A 20,840-nucleotide genomic window follows, 5' to 3' on the forward strand; every position below is an offset into this window, starting at 1 on the left:
AAAATATATTTTAATATAATCTTTGGCATCAAATAAAAAAACATCTTGTTGCACAAAAATGCAGTATATGCACCAGAAATGTAAAACAGATGCAACAAAATCCCAGCAGTTAACAAAACCAATTTAAAAAATTAAGTTTTTAGTACCCTATCCCTTCCAATTTTACAGATAAAATAACTACATAGACACTAACCATACTTGAAAATGAAAAGTTTCTTTTTTTCTCTAATTGAGTTTATTGGTGCATTTTAGGTATACAGTACAGTTACATTCATCATTGGGATTTTGTACCTAAAAAGAATATTTCAATTCACCATGCTGAGACACTACAGATTAAACAAACTCAAATACAAAATTATGTCAACTCAGTATTTTTACATTAAACCTTATACATAATCTAGATACATATACATGATTTACAGAAAACCACACAATGATTGTACATTTGGACATCTCCACCTGGGATTTGTTTTTTCCAAAAAATGTGTGAAATGCTGACACCAAACTTAATATATAAATTATTTCAACAGGTCTCCATTACATGACAAATTTTCACAGGATCTTCAAAATTGGCTTACATACAAAAGGTTTCCCCCCAGTGAGGCTTTCATGCATTTAAAAATATGTATGGACTGACATCTTTCCCACATTACTCATGCGCATGATTTCTAACTCATGAGTTTTCATATACTTGACAATCATCTGTGCTGTCTTTACACACTGCTTACATGCACAGGATTAATATCCAGTGAGCTCTTTCACATATTTTACATGTACTACACCTGCTGAAAGCTTTCCTTTAGTTTCTTCAGTGAGTTTTTTCATCTTTCATGTGTGCTGAAAACTTTTCTGCCTTGCTTACATATAGGATTTCTCTCCGGTGTGAACTTTCATTCATTTTACAATATCAATGTGTGCTGAAAGCTTTCCTACAGAGCTTCTATACAGTTTACCCCACTGTGACTTTTCCCCAGTGTAAAGTTTATTATGTCTTTGACAAGCACTATGTGTGCTCAGTTTTCCCACATTGCTTATATACATACAGTTTCTCTCCATTGTGAAGCCTTCATGCATTTGGAAACTATTGCATATGCTGAAAGCTTTCCCACATTGCCTACATATGTAGGATTTCTGCCCAGTGTGAGTCCTTTCATGTACTTTATAAATACTGTGTCCTGAAAGCTTTCCCACATTGCTTACATACGTACAGTCTCTCCCCAGTGTGAATTCTTTCATGCACTTTACATGCACTTTTCATTCACTCTGTGTCCTGAAAGCTTTCCCACAGTGCTTACATATTTAGGGTTTTTCCCCAGTATGAATCCTTTCATGTACTTTACAATTACTCTTTGTCCTGAAAGCTTTCCCACAATGCTTACATACATAGGGTTTCTCCCCAGTGTGAAGCCTTTCATGTACTTTAGAATAACTCTGACTCCTGAAAGCTTTCCCACATTGTTTACACACATAGGGTTTCTCCCCAGTGTGAATTCTTTCATGTATTTTACAATAACTCCGTGTCCTGAAAGCTTTCCCACAGTGCTCACATACATATGGTTTCTCCCCAGTGTGAATTCTTTCATGGCTTTTACAATTCCTCCATGTTCTGAAAGCTTTCCCACAGTGCTCACATACACAGGGTTTCTCTGCAGTGTGAATTCTTTCATGGATTTGACATTTCCTACGAGTGCTGAAAGCTTTCCCACAGTGCTCACATACATAGGGTTTCTCCCCAGTGTGAGTCCTTTCATGTACTTTAAAAATATTCTGTGTCCTGAAAGCTACCCCACAGTGCTTACATAGATAGGGTTTCTCCCCAGTGTGAAGCCTTTCGTGTACTTTACAATCACTCTGTGTCCTGAAAGCTTTCCCACAGTGCTTACATACATAGGGTTTCTCCCCAGTGTGAATTCTTTCATGGCTTTGGCAATAAACATGTCTGCTGAAAGCTTTCCCACATTGCTTACATACATAGGGTTTCTCGCCAGTGTGAAGCCTTTCATGTACTTTACAATCGCCCTGTCTCCTGAAAGCTTTCCCACATTGATTACATACATAGGGTTTCTCCCCAGTGTGAACTCTTTCATGTACTTTGCAACTATCATGTGTGCTGAAAGCTTTCCCACAGTGCTTACATACATAGGGTTTCTCCCCAGTGTGAATTCTTTCATGTCTTTGACAAGCACTACACGTACTGAAAGCTTTCCCACAGTGCTCACATACATAGAGTTTTTCCCCACTGTGATTTCTTTCATGGATCTGAACATCACTGTCTGTGCTGGAGGATTTCAAATTTTTCTTACATACAGAACCTTTATCTTTCACTTGAGTTCTTTCACTAAGATCAGAGTAGGATTTCCCACACTGATCACATTCACAGGGTTTCTCTCCATCCTGTGATCTTGCATGCTTTTGAAGGGACTGTAAATCACTGGAGTGTCTTGTATGTTGATTACCTTTATATACCTTCTCTTCAGATCCCAAGTGTTTATGTGGCTTCAGTGCAGTGTGAGCAATGATAGGCACTGTTAGTGACAAAGGCCCAATCAGAGCCTGCCTACAAGCAAGGCTTTCAGCTGGTGTTAAGTCAGCTTGTTTAACATCCAAATTAGTACGTGGATTACAAAGGAATACTTCTTCATGTTGATTCCAAGATTTACAATGATAGTATTCCACTACCTCTTTGTTTCTGTAAAGAAAAAAGTAACAGTGAAGTGGGTCTCTGTATTATTGATTTACCAGAGCAAGTTTTGCTTTGATGCCTGCTAAGAAATTTTGGAAATGAATTCACTGACTGCCTTAGAGGATACCTTCAAAACAGCCATTCCCAAAAGGGTGGTATTCATTTGGGAATTTTGAAGTTGGTACATTCTGCAATACAGAATATTTAGTTTCATTTAGGGTAATTTTTAAATATATGTAACACATACTGATCATTTTCATACCTTTCCCCCATTCCTCTTCCCCTTCCCTCCTTACCCTGTTTGTCTTTCCCATCTCCAAAAACCCAGCTTTTCCTTTTTCTATCTCCTCTCCTCTATTATATGCTTAATTCACATTTTTTGGTCTTTCATATAAGAAAAATCATGTGACATTTCATATTTTATGGCTGAATATTTCAGTTAACATTATGTGATGAAGACCCACTTATTTCTTTTGACAAATGACATGATATTGATCTTTTTGACTGATTATAAAGCACATTTCCTTTATCTTTTTGGTGTTGGAAATTAAACACAGGTATTAGCACAAAATTTCCAGTACTTTTAGTTGGTATTTTGAGAGAGTCTCATAGATAATGAAGTTGCTCTTTCTGAGCTTCAACTTACCATCCTGCAGAATCTGCTTCCCAGAGTGCTGGGTTTGTAAGAATGCAAATCACACTGAGCCTGTCAACAGTTTTCTCTATCTGTGCATTCAGTGATGGATATGTAAGCTTATTACAGGGCTTAGCTGTTATAAATTGAGCTGCTTTGAGTATGGGTACACATGTATCTGTATAACATTAACCCTTCTGAGAATATACCCATTAGAAATACGCCTGATTACACTTTTTTGAGACATCTGTGTACTGATCATCCTAGTGGCCGTACTTAATATTCCACTAGTACTGTTGGAGGGTGCCATCTAAGAATTTTAAATCATGAATGGACTCACTTCTCTAGAGAATGGCTTGAAAATACCTATTACAACATTAGTATTCATTTCTACTTTGAATACTGCTCCCAGGTGAGCAAGTTTTAGACAATGAATGCCTTCTATTCACCTGGATACCAAAATAGATATCCTAATGAGGGCTTCCTGTCAAAACTCAAACTTCTGAATAAGCATATACACCTATATACAATACCTAAGTGCATCTACATGCACTTTCATAATTTGATTGTCAGATTATGCATACTGAAGCTGTACACACCCTTGGAGAGTATCTGTGACATTAATTGAACTTGGCCTCATTTCCTGGATTGTCCTGTTTCTGCTCACACCCTGACTTCTGTGGAACATTCATTTTTCTTGTGAGTGTAAATTACCTTAGGTTTCTCCAGTAATTTTTGTATTCTTCTTCAACTTCCTGGTTATCCAAGGTGTTTCCTGAATTGTAGTCACAGAAATATAAGGAGACAATATATTAGTAGATGAAAAGTAATAGAGTCCAATCAGATACATGGTATAATATAACCAGGCCTCAGATGTTCTTCAAAATGTTTTCATATTCTTTGTAATGAAACAGCACTGATGAGAAACAAACAGTATTCTCTGATTGTACAGATGAGAAAGTGATGTCATCCTTACCTACAGCAGCCAGGTTCCTAAGGGTTTCCGCTGTCACATCTCTGTAGAGCTTCTTTTGGGATGGATTCAATGAAGCCCACTCCTCCATGGTGAAGTGCACAGCCACATCCTCAAAACTCACTGCCTCCTAAATGATAACACATATTAAGGTTGAGACTCACAACCTGAGATCTCGACTCCTCTCAAAAAGTTAAAATGTGAGACAGGTGTAGTGATGCAGGTCCACAATCTCAGCACTCAGGAGGCATGAGTTCACGAGTAGCATGGGCTCCACCGTGAGTTCAACGCCAGCCTGATCTAGATAGTTAGACCTTGTATCAATAGAGCAAAAGAAAGCAAAAAGCTGAATGGAGGCTGAATCCTTCAAATATTAATTCCATGTCTTGCTCATCAATTCAATGAATAAATACATTTTTTCAGACAGCAATTCTGATTCTAAGTTGCCACTCATTGCTAAAGCAACAGCAGAACAGGAGCATTGGTTCTTTTGCTGGATCACTGGAAGGTATCTGTGCACTGTCTCTAAAGCAGAGCTCATAGAGGGAGCATACAAGATCACCCCCCACTAGGGCAGATGAAAATCTAATGAATGGCTTTGACAGACCATAGGTTATATCTCTTCATTTATGGCATTGAGTCCTTCTTTCTTTAACTATGTGCAAGCAGCATTTTGAGATAATTTTTTTTTTCAATACCAGGAATCAAACTCAAGATCTTTCTTGCATTTGCCAGGCAGGTGCAGCACTGCTGAGCTGCATCCCCAGCTGGCATTTTAAAACTTGAATTTGGTTTCACAGAAAAAAAAAATAAGTGAACATCAAATATGGTATATGAATAATTAAAATGTTAATAGAAAAAGTTTTATAGAAACAAGTCTATGAAAATAAGGAAAGCAAGGAAAGGCTGGTGAATTATCTTATCTATAGCTCAAGGTCACCTTGCTCTCAGATATAAGAAATTCTAGGGGAGTATGAAGGGAAGCTGAATAAATTAAATTATATTACACTGAAAACCAGTGTATCACAGAGTAATCAGGCACAGAAGGAAAGTTTCAGAGCCAGGTATGATGGTGCACATCTGTAATACCAGCACTCGGGAGGCTGTGGCAGGAGGATTGCAAAGGCCAGCCTGGATTACACAGTGAATTAAAAGCCACCCTGAATGACATAGTGAGACCCTGTTTCAAAAAACCAAGATAAATACAACTGTTTTAGAAACAGGAAATTTCAACCACATGTAGTGGTATATGCTTGTAATCCCAGCACATGGGAGGCTGAAACAGGAAGATTGCCCTGTGTTTGAGGCCAGCCTCAGCTGCATAGTAAGATCAAGACCAGTCCAAAATACAAAGTGAGATCCTGCCTCAAATATCCTGCAAAAAAGGAAAACTGCCATTCAATACCATCTATGCATGAAATGAGAAGCTTCCATAATGTACATGAAAGACATTCCAATCCCACCTTTCATGAGACTGTGCTATTAGCAGAGAAAATGACAAATGGATCTCAGGAACAGAAGATAGACTACAGCGGGCCCACATGTATGTGGGATATTGATTCTTGACAGAGCTCGTGTTATACAACTCTGGAAGAAATCACAATATGTTTCATTTATATTCATGGAGAAGCAGGTGTATATATATGGAAACCTGGGTTGTATAATCTACATGCAATAATTAAATTACATATTAAAATGGGAAAGGTAACCTTGAATGCCTTGAGAATTCATAGTGAAATAACTTTTTAAATGTGAAAAATAAGTTTTCCTCAGAAGAAAATCAAGTAACTATCAGAAAGAAGTACAAGGAGAAGATGAAATACATGAAAACCATGGCATAAAAACAAGACAAGAAAATATTGGGTATGTACGCAGAATAAAGATTTGTAAAGATCAATGAACACAAACCTAAAAAAATGATTACAGTATAATTAACTCAAGAGAAAACATTCCACTGTGGAAATCAGTTTGGAGATGCGTCAGAGAACTAGGATTAGAGGTTCCATTTGACCCAGCTATTCCTCTGCTGGGTATTTTTCCAGAAGAATTAAAAGAATCATACCACAGTGATATATGTGTACCCATGTTTATAGTGACACAGTTTGTAATAGCTAAAACTTGGAAACAACCCAAAAGCCCATCAACTGCAGACTGGATAAAGAAGATGTGACTTTTCTATAAAATGGAATACTACTCAGCCATAAAGACTGAGAAATTAGAGACATATATAACGAAATGTATACAAATTGAGGCTACACTTTTAGGTGAAATAAATAGGACACACTTGAGTTAATTCTGAATAATTTCTCTGGTGTGAAAAACTACAAGTGTAAATAAGGTTCAAATGGTATAATTGGGAATGTGAAAATGGCTGAAGGGAAAGTGAGAAGGGGAGGGGAAAGGAAATAAGGGAAAAGACAAAATGGAAACAAGTTTTTGTAAATAAGGAAGGGTGAAGAGGGTTAAGGGAGGACAGGGGTATGGGGAAAAAACAAGAAACAAGATACAGCATGTAAAGGTACAAGATCCCAATGATAAATGTAACTGTTATTGTTTGCTTTCAATGCACTAATAAACTTAATGGAAAAAAAAACACAACACTGAATAAATAACAAGAATCTAACTTTTTTTGATAACATGACTTAAAAAAATGGAAATGTGGAAGAACACAATAAGGATGTAGACTTATGTAACAATGGAGAATAAGTTGTCATTTCCTTTACTTTAGTGATTGCCAAAACATACAGACCAGTAAGTTCTTTCCAATGTCCACAGAATATACTGCGCTAGTTTTTCTGGAAACAGATGTGATTCTTTTCAAGTAACCTTGAAATACCCCAAATCACATAACCAATGAAATAGATGAGAAAGCACTTGGCTCTTGATTACATATCAGCATGTGTGAAAAATAGCAAGAGGAAAAGAACCCTCTGAAAATAGTTCTTTTTGCAATTTCTATAATAGTGAAAATTCCAAGGGAGGAAACTAAAAGTATGTGGTTCAGAGATAGGAAAAGTTGAGAGACAGAGAGAGAGAGAGAGAGAGAGAGAGAGAGAGAGAGAGATCATCCAAAGGGCAAGAGAGAGAGGCTTAATCCAGCTAGGGTAACAATCACCTAGATGTTGCTGTCCATTGCCCAAGGTCCACTGAAGAAACTTTATGAATATTCTCAGGATATTTACACTGTTATTAGTGTTGTCTCCTCAATAATTTTGAAAATAAAATTTATTGCAAAATATTTAAACTCTAAATTACCATTAAGAAAATACACATTAATTTATATCTGTCTGCATTCATATATGAAAAGATAAGACACCCTTCACCCCTGGGCAGCAATGAGCAAAGCAGCACAGGAGCAAATAGGAGAGCCCCACACCCCCAGCAAGCAGTGGTCAAACTCTGCACTGCCCACCAGGAGGACAAGTGAGACTATCAGAGAAAGAGAGAATAGATATCACAGCTGATCAATGTCTATACATCTGGGTTACGGGCCCAATGCTGTGCCCATCTGGACAGAAGTGCTTGTTATATTGACACTGATGAGGATAAAATACACAGAAAGCTATGCAAAAAGACACACTAGTCTATCAACAATTCAACAAAACCTGCAGAAGCTATTTTAACTTGACATTATTCAATTGTACCTCAAAATAATGAATACAGTGCTCAGATAATGATATAAAGGTAGTTCCCTAAAAACAGTCCCTGATACAGAACTATGCCTGAAGACATCAAAACAACTCCATCAGTAATTGATAGCTGAAGAAAGAAGAAACATCTGCAAGAGAACAGTTAAAATTAACATTATGTTTTACGGGGACTGAATGGATACTGCATAATGCTTTAATAACTACCCAGTACAAAGCTCTTCTCAAAACCACAAGAAATACTTGCCAAATATAGCATGTTCAGAGCAACAATAGAAAACTTAATTTCTAGGGGCAATGTAATTAAAGTATGTTGGGATATGTACCAACTCTCTACAATATATATAATCAATGATGTACAGTAAGACATACAGCAATAAAAGTAAAAAAAAAGAAGACCAGGAAAAATTTAAAGTGTTCCAAGTAATGAAAATTGTGCAAAGAAGGCTCTCAGACCTATTGAAATGAAATCTGACACCACCAACAGTAGAAACATATTTAAAACACTCCTAAGAGTTACATTAAATCATTTTGAAAGACATATGTTTCATATGCAAGGCTTAATGAAATATTAAGGATTGTATAAGTAAAAAGAAGAAAGGTCACAATATCAGAAATTTAGAAAAAGAGCAAAATAAAACTGGAAATCACTAAACAATATGAAATTTCATTGCTCTTTATGTAGATTATTGACAATAGAGAATTATTAAAAGTATCAAAGGCATTTTAAAATAATTAACATAATCCACTACAATAAAATCAAGACAACAAAAAGTCATAAAATCCTGTCAGTGGATATAGACAAAACAGAAGACCAAATACTACTAAGTACAGATTTAGATGGAACTTATGATTGTCTTTACTTGTATATAACATCATGGCATATGCTGGCAAATAAATAAATAAATAAATAAATAAAGTACCAATCAATAGATGCAGAAAAAGCATTCAACAAAATCCAACATACATTCATGATAAAAACCCTGCAGAACATTGGAATAGATGGTCTCTAACTCAACTGGCTAAAAGCCATCTATGAAAAAAACAACAGCCAATAGCATACTAAATGGTCAAACACTGAAATCCTTCACACTAAAATCTGAAACAAGACAAGGATGTCCACTATCACTACTCCTGTTCAAAATAGTTTTCCAAACGTTAGCCACAGTGATTAGACAAGAGAAAGAAATAAAATGAATAGACAGGAAATGAAGTCAAACTGTCATTATTTGCAGATGACATAATACTCTGTATAGAGGACCCCAAGAACTCCACCAAAAGTCTTCTAGAATTAATAACCAAATCCACTAAAGTAGCTGGATATTCAACACACAAAAATCAATGGCTTTCCTGTACAGGACAAACAGACTCACTGAGAGAGAAATGGGGCAATCAATTCCTTTCACAATAACATCCAAAAAATTGAAATACATAGGAATCAACCTAACAAAAGAAATCAAAGACCTCTACTCTAAAACTATAGCACTCTGAAAAATAAGACTGAAAAGGATATTAGAAAATTTAAAGACATCCCCAGATGAAATTAATGATATGAGCATTGCGGTGAAAGAGACAAAATTACTATCCTTAAATAATTCAAGGATGAAGATGTAATATTTTAGAAAAATAACATGCTGCTAAACACAAGATCAACTGGAAAAACTCATAGTGTTTCTCATACTCTCCACAGTCACTAAATCTATGTCAATTTAATAAAGCTAATTTATTCAACAAAAGAAAAAAAACTGTGAAGAAATAGCTCTAAATGATTCAGATTTCACCATCAACATTCCCTAAACACAGGCAAAATGTCTGGTTATTTTTTTAAAATCAGGCTGGGCATATCAATATTTATTCAATTTTGTTGAGAAACTCCTGACAAGAACTGACATGACAATATGCGCTTGACTGATACAGTAAGAAAACATCATCATGCAATGAACTTCACACTCTGAATATTACATACACTTATGTCCAAGGCGGCTTCAGATCTGTGGCACTGAATTTTGATAACACTGGCAGTGTTCCTGGGAAAGTTTGCTTGCAAGTCTTGTCTTCCAATATTTATTCCACAGCAGACTTTGGTCTATCACTTAGAAAGGTCAGTATTACTCTTTTCCTTTCCCCTTGGGGAAAGATGTGAATTACTTATATATCTTTTGAGGATACATGTAAATAATCACTGTTTCTGTCCCAAGTTAAGGAGATACAACTCATTTGCCACTAGAAAAAACCATGAGTTAGTTTATGAGCTCATCCTTTTTTTTTCATTTTTGCATAGCATATACCATGCTTGTTTTTATGTGCAGCTACTTAGAACTGTGACTGTTCGATATCCTTGCCAAAAATGCTTCCTATTTGATTTTTAAATGAATACAAACTTTGATGATTAAAATGGCAGAGTATTCTAGTAAAAAAACCTTCTGGCCAGAAATTCTTATGAAATTCAAGAATGCCAAAGCCAAATTTCAGCAATAGTAACAGACATAAGATTTAACTCCCTCAAGTTATGAAGCATTTTTCTGTAAAATGATGGTCATATCCCTTAACATTAATTAATACTCATGTATGACATAAGAAAAATACTGCCTGCTTCTTTTTCAATCATGAACATGTGAGAAAATATACTAGAACATATTTTAAATGGCAAGCTGAGGTGTTTACACACTACTCTTATTAGGTGTTTGCAGCTCTAAATATAGACATGCAGAATTCATGATTTAGCAGAGCTACTACTGGGCATGTTTGATCACAGGTCCTTACCACAGAGTCCATGATCACGGGCAGAAGTCACTGTGGCCTCTGAAGGAAGAGGGAGGAGCTGAAATCAGAACAGCTGACCCATTCTTGAGAATTGCTTCAGTTCAATTCCACTAGAGAGGAATTTTGTAATCTCAAAGCTTCATTGAACAAGCCTAATTAATAGTCCAGGTTAGTTCTTAAGTTCCTTCACAGCAGATATAGGCTTAAACATACAAGAAGTGTTCTCCCCACTTTTATTGACAGTGCTGGAATCTATCCATGAGTTCATCCCACCCCATACAATGTCTTTCCTATGAATCCTTTGGGGATGTGAAGCCTTTGATTTACTGTCTGCATACAAATACCATGATCCATCATTTAATTGCCATTAATATGTGACTCTTATGCTTTTTAAACCAAGTTTTTAATTAGGTGCTTGGAGCAGTTCAGAATATTTTTTTCTCTTCCTATTCTTCTTCCTCTTCCTCATCCCAACCTCTTTTTGTTCTGAAAGCAGCACTGGAAGGGGTAGTAATTTAAGCTCTTTTTGCATGCAACATTTCAATGAGAAGGTTATTATAAGGGGCATCCACTTTTCAGTGCTTGGACTAGAGGTGTTCTTCAGCCTGCATAATAATCACCCAGATTTCAGGGTGTCTAAATCATAGCTGCCCAAACTTCTCTGTTTGTTGTGGGCAGCTGGAAAGAATGTAGGCAGCAGGGCCATACAGACTTGTTCCTGGACACTTTCAACCAGCTAGGTTTTTGACACCTAACCTAAACAGCACCAAAAACTTTAGACACACAATATCTCACTGATCAAACATGGGGGCTAAAATTTTGCCACTAGCCACTGTGTATACATACTCATCCTGGGATATGCACACGCACACATGCATATACACATAAGCACTTCACTGTTCTCTCACCATGTTACTGCACTAAAATGTGCACATATCCCTTTACTAATTGCTAAGTCAGGCTTGCATGTGAAGCTCATCTTGACAGAACAGAGAAGGCCCAAAGGAGCTTATTAAGGAATCTGCATATGGGCAATAGGGAGGGTCAGTGGCCACATCTGGAGTCTTGAAGCCCAAACTAGCCAATCAAGTCATAACAGCTGTCTTCTTGCCATATAATAAAAGTGTTACAGGAGATCAGGTGTGGGAAAGCTGTCTGGGAAGTGAGCAGGGCCTGTCCATTACAAGATCTCAGGGCAATGCAAGGATCCCATACACAGAACTCCAGATGTGGATGGCATGAAAGGAGAGCAGCCTTCATGTAGAGCCGCCATGTGCCTGAGTTTCCAGGTAGTCCACAGCGTGTTCACCAACAGAGCGAGTCATCTTACTTTTGCCTTTCTCCTTTCTCTTTTGTTTGGCCCAAATTCACTCTAAAGAGCTGTTTTTTTCATACCCATTCATGCCCTGCTTTTCAAATAAATTTTCTGGCACTGATATTGGCTTGTCTCCTCCAATTCTTTGTTTGAGGTAGGAAGGTCCTGGAATACTTTGGACTGTGATCCATTTCTAAAGGAACCATTGGGTAAGAAAAGGGGCTAAGAAGGAAGACCCAGAGTGTGGGTTCTGGGCTCTAAAACTTACTCCAACAAGGTAGCTGTCTATCTCCTTGTATCTCTCTTCTTTTCTAATAAACTGATTTTTTTCTCAAATCTGTCTCAGTCATCCTTTATTTATATCAATTTACAAATCTGGGGTTAGTGAAATTTAACCTTATAAGATACAACAATAGTACAAGAAGTACTTGTGAATATGCTAAGGGACAAGACTGTCTCTGAAAAAATAGGACCTTCAAAGTGGGTTTAGTTTAAAGTAGATATGGCTCATTCATAGGAAAATGGATACATATTGAGGATATACTCCTAAGTGAAATAAAGAAGTCACCCATGTGTAAATACTGAATAGTTTCTCTGGTGTAAATAAACTGTAATACTACATAAGATCCTAATGACATAATGGACAATGTGAAATAGGAAGAAAGGGGCTAAAGGTGTAGGGAAAGTGGGAAGGTTAAGGGAAAGGTAATAAAGGAAAAGAAAAAAATATGAGAAAATGAAAAAATGGAAATGAAGTGTTTGTAAAGGGGGACGGAGGAGGGGTGTAGGGAGGGTAGGGACAAAGGGAAAAAATGAGAAGGAAGTCCTGTCATGTGAAGTTACAATATCCCAATAATGAATGTAACTGTACTGTATACCTAAAATGTACCAATAAACTAAATGAGGAAAAAAAAATAGATAGATATGGCCATCACTGGAAAATTAGACAAAACTGGGACACAATCTTACCGAATTTAAAAGACAACAGAAAATAGAACCATGTAAAATCAACAGTGGAAACAAAGAGGAAGAAAAAAACCAAAAAGATTATACAGTAGTAGAAACAGAACAAATAAAGCAATAGAAAACAGAAAGAAAAAAGCTCTATAAAATTTCAAATATACTTACAAAAAGTGATACCATTTAGAAATTATCTACTCAGTTGCCACATAAATGTTTCAAAGCACCAGGCTTTAAATTATAAATATATGAAATTTCCATTTATAAGTGAAAATATGAAATATTCTAAAATGTAGCAAATGTAAGATAAAGCAAATGTAGATTAAATAAAATGTTATTAAAAAGATAAATGAACCTCAAAGATCCTGGACTCTAGGTTCCATTTGACCCAGCCATCCCTCTGTTGGGTATGTTTCCAAAGAACTAAAAGAATCATATCACAGAGAAGTATGCACACCCATGTTTATAGCAGAACAGTTTGTAATAGCTAAAACTTGGAAACAGCCTATTTGCCCATCAGTTGGAAACTGGATAAAGGAGATGTGGTTTTTCTATAAAATGGAATATTACTCAGCCATAAAGAATGAGAAAATAGATTCATTCATAGGAAAATGGATACATATTGAAGATATACTCCTAAGTGAAATAAATAAGGCACACATGTGTAAATACCGAATAGTTTCTCTGGTGTGAAGAATCTGCAATAATACAGAAGATCCTAATAAGATTACTGACATTGAGAAATGGGAAGAAAGGAGCTAAAGGTGTAGGGAAGGTGGGACGGGCAGGGAAAGGGTAAAAAGGGAAAAGAAAAAATATGAGATAATGAAAAGATGGAAATAAAGTGGTTGTAGATGAGGGGAGGAGGGGGTGAAGGGAGGGCAGGGACAAGGGGAAAAAACGAGAACCAAGACTTGTCATGTAGAGGTACAAGATTCCAACAATGAATGTAACTGTGCTGTATCCCTAAAATGTACCAATAAACTCAATTAAAGCTGAAAAAAAAGATAAATGAGCCTAGCACTGATGCAATAAAACAAACTGAATCTTTACTAGTGTGACAGTATTTAATCTGTACATGAAAGAAAATAAAGATCACCATGAACAAATGATTATATAAAGTGCAGTTCTTCAAGAAAAATTAATTGGGCTTAATATTTTACTAAACAAAGCATCAAATGACATGGAAAAAATTGAAATTGAAGGGGAAATCAGAGATTCTTGAATGTTTCTGAAGATTAAAAACATATCTACCCAGGGGCTGGGGATTTAGCTCAGTGGTTCTGCCGCCTGCCTTGCAAGCACAAGGACCTGAGTTTGATCTCCAGTACCAAAATAAAACAAAACAAACAAACAAAAACATATCTACCAATAATTAATAGAACAACAGGGCAAAAATCATAATAATAAACTTTAATGGGGTTGGGGATTTAGCTCAGTTTTGTCTGCCTCACAAGCACAAGGACCTGAGTTTGACACCCAGTACCAAATAAATTAATACATAAACTTACAATGAGTAGCACCAAATATACTTATTGAATAATAGTTAATGGTTCATCTATCTCCTCTAACAAATGAGAAGAAAGTCTTCTCAAAAATCACAAGAAGTACTCACCAAGACAAATCAACAGAGCAACAGTAAAGACCTTGATCCAAAGAAAGAAAAATACTGTCAAGAAAGCACTGAAAACATATTTGAATAAGATGGTTAGATTAGAAACAAATAGCAGAAAGTTGCTTAGAAAAAATTTAAAAAACAGATTAGATCACAAATTTGAAATGGCATGTCAAAAATATGACATGGAATTAAAGATTACATTATTAATTATTTCATAATGTACAGAATTGAATCTTCATATTATTTCCAGGAATTTCAAAGAAATTGAAAACAAAATATATATTATTAATTTTAAAAAAGAACTCAACTTGACATTCAAATATCCCACTACAAAGTGTGAAAAGTGACGTGGCTGAAATACAAACTGCCCTATGATCTTCTGCAAAATAGGCTCTGAGAGAGAAACCAAAGATATTCTTTTCAGCAGTATACTACTATTTTATCCTCAATTATTAATTCATTCAAATTTCTGAAGACTTTTGGGGGGTTGAGACAGGGTCTCACTATGTATCTGAGACTGACTTGGAACTCACTGTGTAGCCCAGGATGGTCTCGAACTCACAATGATCCCCCTGCCTCAGCCTCCCGAGTGATGGGATTACAGGTGTGCACCACCACACCTGGCTTTCTGAAGACTTTTAAGCAAGTAACACAATGCTTAGTAATGTGATGGTGAAGCTACAAGGTGTATCCCAAAAATCCATCCTGTGGCCACATTAGGTGTAGTTAAAGGAAATCAGAGATGCAGTGAAAGGAAACATAACTGATGTGCTTACCTGCATCATGATGCTATGGATCTTTATTCATATTTTCTGTTAAGTATAAAGCAAATATTTTGCCTGCATTTCTTTTTTTGCTTCTTCATATGTACCACACTAATTTCCTACCAAGAATATCAAATCCTTGTGGTTAAATCATGATGAAAAGTTTCTAAATCTTTGAAGTAACTTCTATTCTTTATACACAACTTGCTGGAAAAGAAGCAATAGGAAGGCAGGACCGGGGAAAAGCCTGCTTCACTGCAGTTCAAAAGATAATATGCACCCCAAGGGTTAAACATATTGAGCTTACACATCTCTCACTCTGACCACACAGCCCTGGAGGCTTCACTCCTAGGTGGTGCATAAGCAAAACATAAGAAGCCAAGAAATTTAAAGCTAGGACTTCCTCACAGCCTACTTGTACATCCTTCCAGGGTTAATTACCTTAATTATCTTAATTGCCTTAATTACCATAGGCTGAATTCTGAACCAAGAGCAAACCCATCCACTGTCACTTGAAGACTGACCTATTCCTTTTCTCAATATCTCTTCTGCATTCAAGTGTGCTGTTTGCTAAGCACCACACAATTCTGCAGAAGGAACAAAAAGGGCCAAAGTTCAGCACTCTTAATATCCAGAGAAACCACAGGTCAGAAAAATTGAGATCCATCTTAGTATAGTGTAGGAAAGCACATTTCAGGTTAAGCTTGTGGTGTTGCATTTCATCATGAGTCATTATTCAGCGGTATCAAGCGATGGCACACTGGTTTATTCTATTAACATAAATGAAGATGACTGTATCAGAGAGGCTTGTAGTAAAGAGTCATCTCTACAATTCAAAAAATTGTGATAATTTTAAAGTTCCAGTTCCAGAATCAGTGAAAAATACATGTTTTTTCAAAAAAAAGTTGTACAAGTAAAGTAAAATTTACAGACACTTGTCTACAGCTTGAAGAATTCCTTTCACACTGTCTATCACACATTCTTACTTGGCAAATATCACAAGATTCTGGACATAAAAACAAATAAATAGTTGATGATGTCTCATTTAACCAAGCATCGAGATCTTGGCAAGTAGAATTATAAATTCCCACCAGAGCTGAGCTTGGTGATCCCCATCTGAAATCATACCACTCTCACGGGCTGAATCAAGGTCACAAGTCAAACCCTCACCTGGACAACACAGTGAGACCTCACTCAAAACTTAATACTACTATTAATAACAATAATGACAATGCAAAATGGATGTAACTGAGAAAAAATGTCCTGAATTTGAGGCAAACTACTCATCCAATGACAGACAATGCTATTCCTCTAAATTTTTAACCAACAAGGCCAGACACAATTTTCTAAGTTCCAACTTTGGCTCATAAATGTTTGGATAATTTACTAACAGAAATAGTATTCTAAAATTTCTCTTTCTTTTAGGTCTCTGGTATTTGACTCTGGTCTGGTATAAGACATTTACTATGACATAAATAAGCATTTCATTATTTTAAAATTTTCTACAAACCGTCCAAGCCTGTAAGGATTGTGTAAGGAGTGGCACCCATGTCTCTTTCCACTCATATTCAAATGGCATTTACACAAGGATATTGCACTGCAAACAGAGCATGGTACTACTTAGCATGCAGCTCCTTTGGGAAACATATCACTTGCAAGATCACTTCATTTTCTCCTTCACAAATTAGTAATTCCTCCTTCAAACCTTTGACATTCTAAGTAGTAATGGAAACATTCTTGTATTCTTATTTCTTTTGATGTTGTGGATGTAATGATGAACTTTAGCAAGTTTGATAATTGCTCACTCTCTGAAAATCACTGGCAGCAATATTAAATGTTTTTTCAGATTTTCTTGAGAGTTATCAACACAACACAAAGACTTTTACAATGTAAAAAAGTAGTTAGAAATATAGGCATTTATTGTCATCACACTTAAGACCAGGATGGAAGACAAACTTGTGGGTTTGAGGCCTTGTACTCTAAAAATGCATTACATTTAGGACAAATGGGTGTCTTCCCCAATTTCCTGTTACTGGGCCAAAATATCCCATACCCACAATACAAAGAAAATTTATCCCTCACAGTTTCAGTCCATGATGATCTGGGAATAAGGCTGACATGGGATACCAAAAAAGCATGATAGAAGAAAAGGTGCCAGAAAGCAGAGAGAAATGGCAAAAGATGGAGAAGAGAATACACTTTCCCAAGTCACACTCCCAGTGACCCACCTCCATCCAGGTTACAGATCCTAACACCACATTCAGTAACAACTCATCAATGAATCCACTGATAAGCGTGTGTCCCACAACCTCCAAACAACTTTAATACATGAGACATTCTGCTCGAGAGGAAGATGACAGGAAACCCAACATTTCCTAGTCCTACTCATACAAGTCAGTTCTTCTGTAACTCTCTTGATTCCTGCACTTTCTGCAGAGAAGCATAGCTGCAGGTACTGAGCTACCTAAGATAGGACACTGGCCATGCTAGAGTCACCTCACTGGGACGGGATAAGATACTGAGGTCCTGGATGCTGGCACATCCTCACCCTGAAGGCCAGAAAAGACCAAGGTTGTAGCATCAGCAGTTGACATGTTAGAACAAAGACACAACAGCTGATAAAAGGAGACCCAACTCCTGCCAAGGCTGGTTCTATTCAGACAATAAAATCAACAACTACACCTAAAAACAACACAACAATTAAAAACAATGCAAAATCAGAATCAGGGGAATAAGTAAGTGAAATAGCTGAAATTCAAACTTCCCTATAATATTCTGGGTAATGGCTTGTGGCAAAGAAATAACAAATAATCTTTTTAACATATAAATACTACTATAATAACCTCAATTATTAACTCCTTCAAAATTCCAAAGATTTTTAAGCTAGTAAAACTCTGCTTAGTGCTGTGGTGTTAAAGCCACAGCACCCAAAAATCTACTTTGTGGTCACCTATGGGTGTAGTTAGAGGAAATCAAAGAGATGAATTAGAAATAAACATAGTTGGTCTGTTCATCACAATCATGTTTCTAAGGAAGTTTAACATATGTATATTAAATGTAAAGGAAATAGCTTATGTCTGAATTTGGTCTCTTCAAGTGTAGAACTCTAGTTTCTAAGAATATAAAATCCTTAAGTATAAATCATGGAACAAAATTTCTAAATCCTTTAGGCAACTTTTCTTCTTTTGTACAAATGACAAGCATCAAAAGAAATGATGGGGAAGAAATTCACAAGAAAACCCACATTTAGAATGTTAAACATATTCCAGAGCTTACACATCACTTGTTGTGCCCCATGTACTGAGTGTATCACTTCTGGGTGGTGATGAAAATATGCAAACCCAGGAAATTTGAATCGGGAACTTCCATGTGCATTTCTTATCCATCCTCCCAGGGTAAAATTTCTTTTTTTCTACAGGATCAATTCTGAAAAGATGTGACAACTCACCCATTCATTGAAGGTCGACCTATGCCTTTTTGAAGTTTCACTTCAAAATTCAAATGTGTGTTTTTTGCTGAACACTAAGAAATTCTCCAACAGTAACAGCTGGGCCAAAAGTTCAATACTCACACCAACCAGAGTTACCATAGTTCTATCAAATTCAGAGCCCAGTTCTAATACACAGATCTGATCCCAAGAATAATTATCTTGGTTTTTTTGTTTTTTTTTTTGTTTGTTTTGTTTTTGGTACCAGGGATTGAACTTGGGTCCTTGCACTTGCAAGGCAGGCCATCGAACTGCTGAGCTAAATCCCTGGCCCAAGAATAATTGTCTTGAAGTCCTATATTATACAAAAAGACATGTATTTGTACTGTTCAGAAAATTGTAATGGTTTTCAGTTCTTTGTTCCAGATACTAGGGAGAATTATAATTTAAATAAGAATTATTATAAAGTACTACTATGAAATTTACAGAAATTTGTGTAAAGGTAGAGGAATTGAAGGATTAAGAGGACAAGACTGGACACACAATGGAAAATAAACAAAATGGACAAAGACTGACACAAATTACAATTCTTTGGACATAAATACAGATAGCAGATGATGTTTATTTTGACCATCCATTATGATTTTGTAAATAGAAATGATTGCAAACCTCTTACTATGGCTGGGCTTTGTCTTCCACACCTGTATTCACACCACTCTCATAAATGGAGGCAGCAGCAGCAGCAACAGCAACAACAACAGCAAGTTTAACCTTCAGCTTACACATCAGAGACTCACTATTAAAACTAAATAATACTGTAAGTAAAGGTACAAGACCCCAGTAATGAATGTAACTCTATTGTCTACCTAAAATGTACCAATAAATTAAATTTTAAAATAATGCAAAACTAAATAATACTAAAACATGAAAAAATGGATGTAGCTTAGAGCAAATGTCCGGAATTCAATCACCTTAGTTCTTTTGGTACCCAGAATTGAACACCAGCCCTCACACTTGAGAGGCAGACAGTGGAACCACTGAGACAAATCCCTGGTGATTGTCCTGAATTCAGAGATACTCTTCCCATGACTGGTGGATAATGCTGCTCAACTAATTTTTTTATCCCACAACAAGGCCAGGCATAATTTTGGTTTTGCCTCATAAGACATAACATGAGTGGAATAAACAGAAGTCTTACTTTAACTAAATTTCTGAGTATTTTTCCAGCCTGTGACTTCTGAATCTTGTTCAACATAAGGCAGCATTAAAAGACAAAATGATAAATTACGACACAAACAAGGAAGTCACAAAAACAAAAACCCACAATCCAGCACTTACTAGGTAAAAGTAAAAAGACCAACCAAAGCTTACTGAAAGTAGAGAAAACATAACACAGATGTAATACTGATATGTTTACAGAAATTTTCCCAAATATGTGAAAAGAATTAGAAATACAATCAAGCAGGGTTTCCAACACAGTAAACTCTGAAGAGATGCTCAGCAAGATATGTCTTTTCTAAATTGCCAAATAGACAAAAAATAATTTTCAAAGCAGTTACAGATGAACAATAAATCACAAATCAAGATAAACTAATTAGAATTACAGAAGACTTCTCAATTCAGAACTTATAGACCAGAGAGCTTGGAGTGCAGTATTTCAAGCTCAAAGAGCAAATAGTTCCCAACCCAGTGTAACATGCCCACCCATGCCTTTCTTTCAGTTACATGGAGAAATAAGGACATTTCATGAAAAAGACCAATGCAAGACATTTATGACTACGCAACCGGCACTCAAGAAAATAAGAAAATCCTACCCAGAAATAATGAGACTGCCAGTTTTAGCTCAGTGGTTCTGCCACCTGCCTCACAAGCGCAAGGATCCAGTTCCAATCCTGGTGCCAAAACAAAACAAAACAGTGGGGCATAGTGGTGCACAGCTGTAATCCCAGTACTTGGGAGGCTAAGGCAGGAGGATAGCTGTGAGTATGAGACCAGCCTGGGCTACATAGTGAGTTCCAGGTCAATCTCAACTACATAGTGAGACTCAGTCTCAGAA

At 36.4% G+C, this 20,840-nt stretch overlaps 1 protein-coding gene across 1 annotated transcript in view; it reads right to left on the minus strand.

Annotated features, from left to right (window-relative positions):
* Positions 1 to 538: 538 nt before the first annotated feature.
* LOC104858956 (zinc finger protein 709-like) overlaps positions 539 to 20,840 on the minus strand; it is a 32,245-nt gene continuing 11,943 nt past the window's right edge. The window contains 3 exon segments of the mRNA XM_010619436.3: positions 539 to 2,689; positions 4,032 to 4,092; positions 4,294 to 4,420. Coding sequence (XP_010617738.3) covers positions 1,255 to 2,689; positions 4,032 to 4,092; positions 4,294 to 4,420 — 1,623 coding nt within the window. The 3' untranslated portion in view covers positions 539 to 1,254.

Source organism: Fukomys damarensis, unplaced genomic scaffold (genome assembly GCF_012274545.1).
Source record: "Fukomys damarensis isolate Sample0158 unplaced genomic scaffold, DMR_v1.0_HiC HiC_scaffold_24, whole genome shotgun sequence".
In the NCBI taxonomy this organism is placed as follows: domain Eukaryota; kingdom Metazoa; phylum Chordata; class Mammalia; order Rodentia; family Bathyergidae; genus Fukomys; species Fukomys damarensis.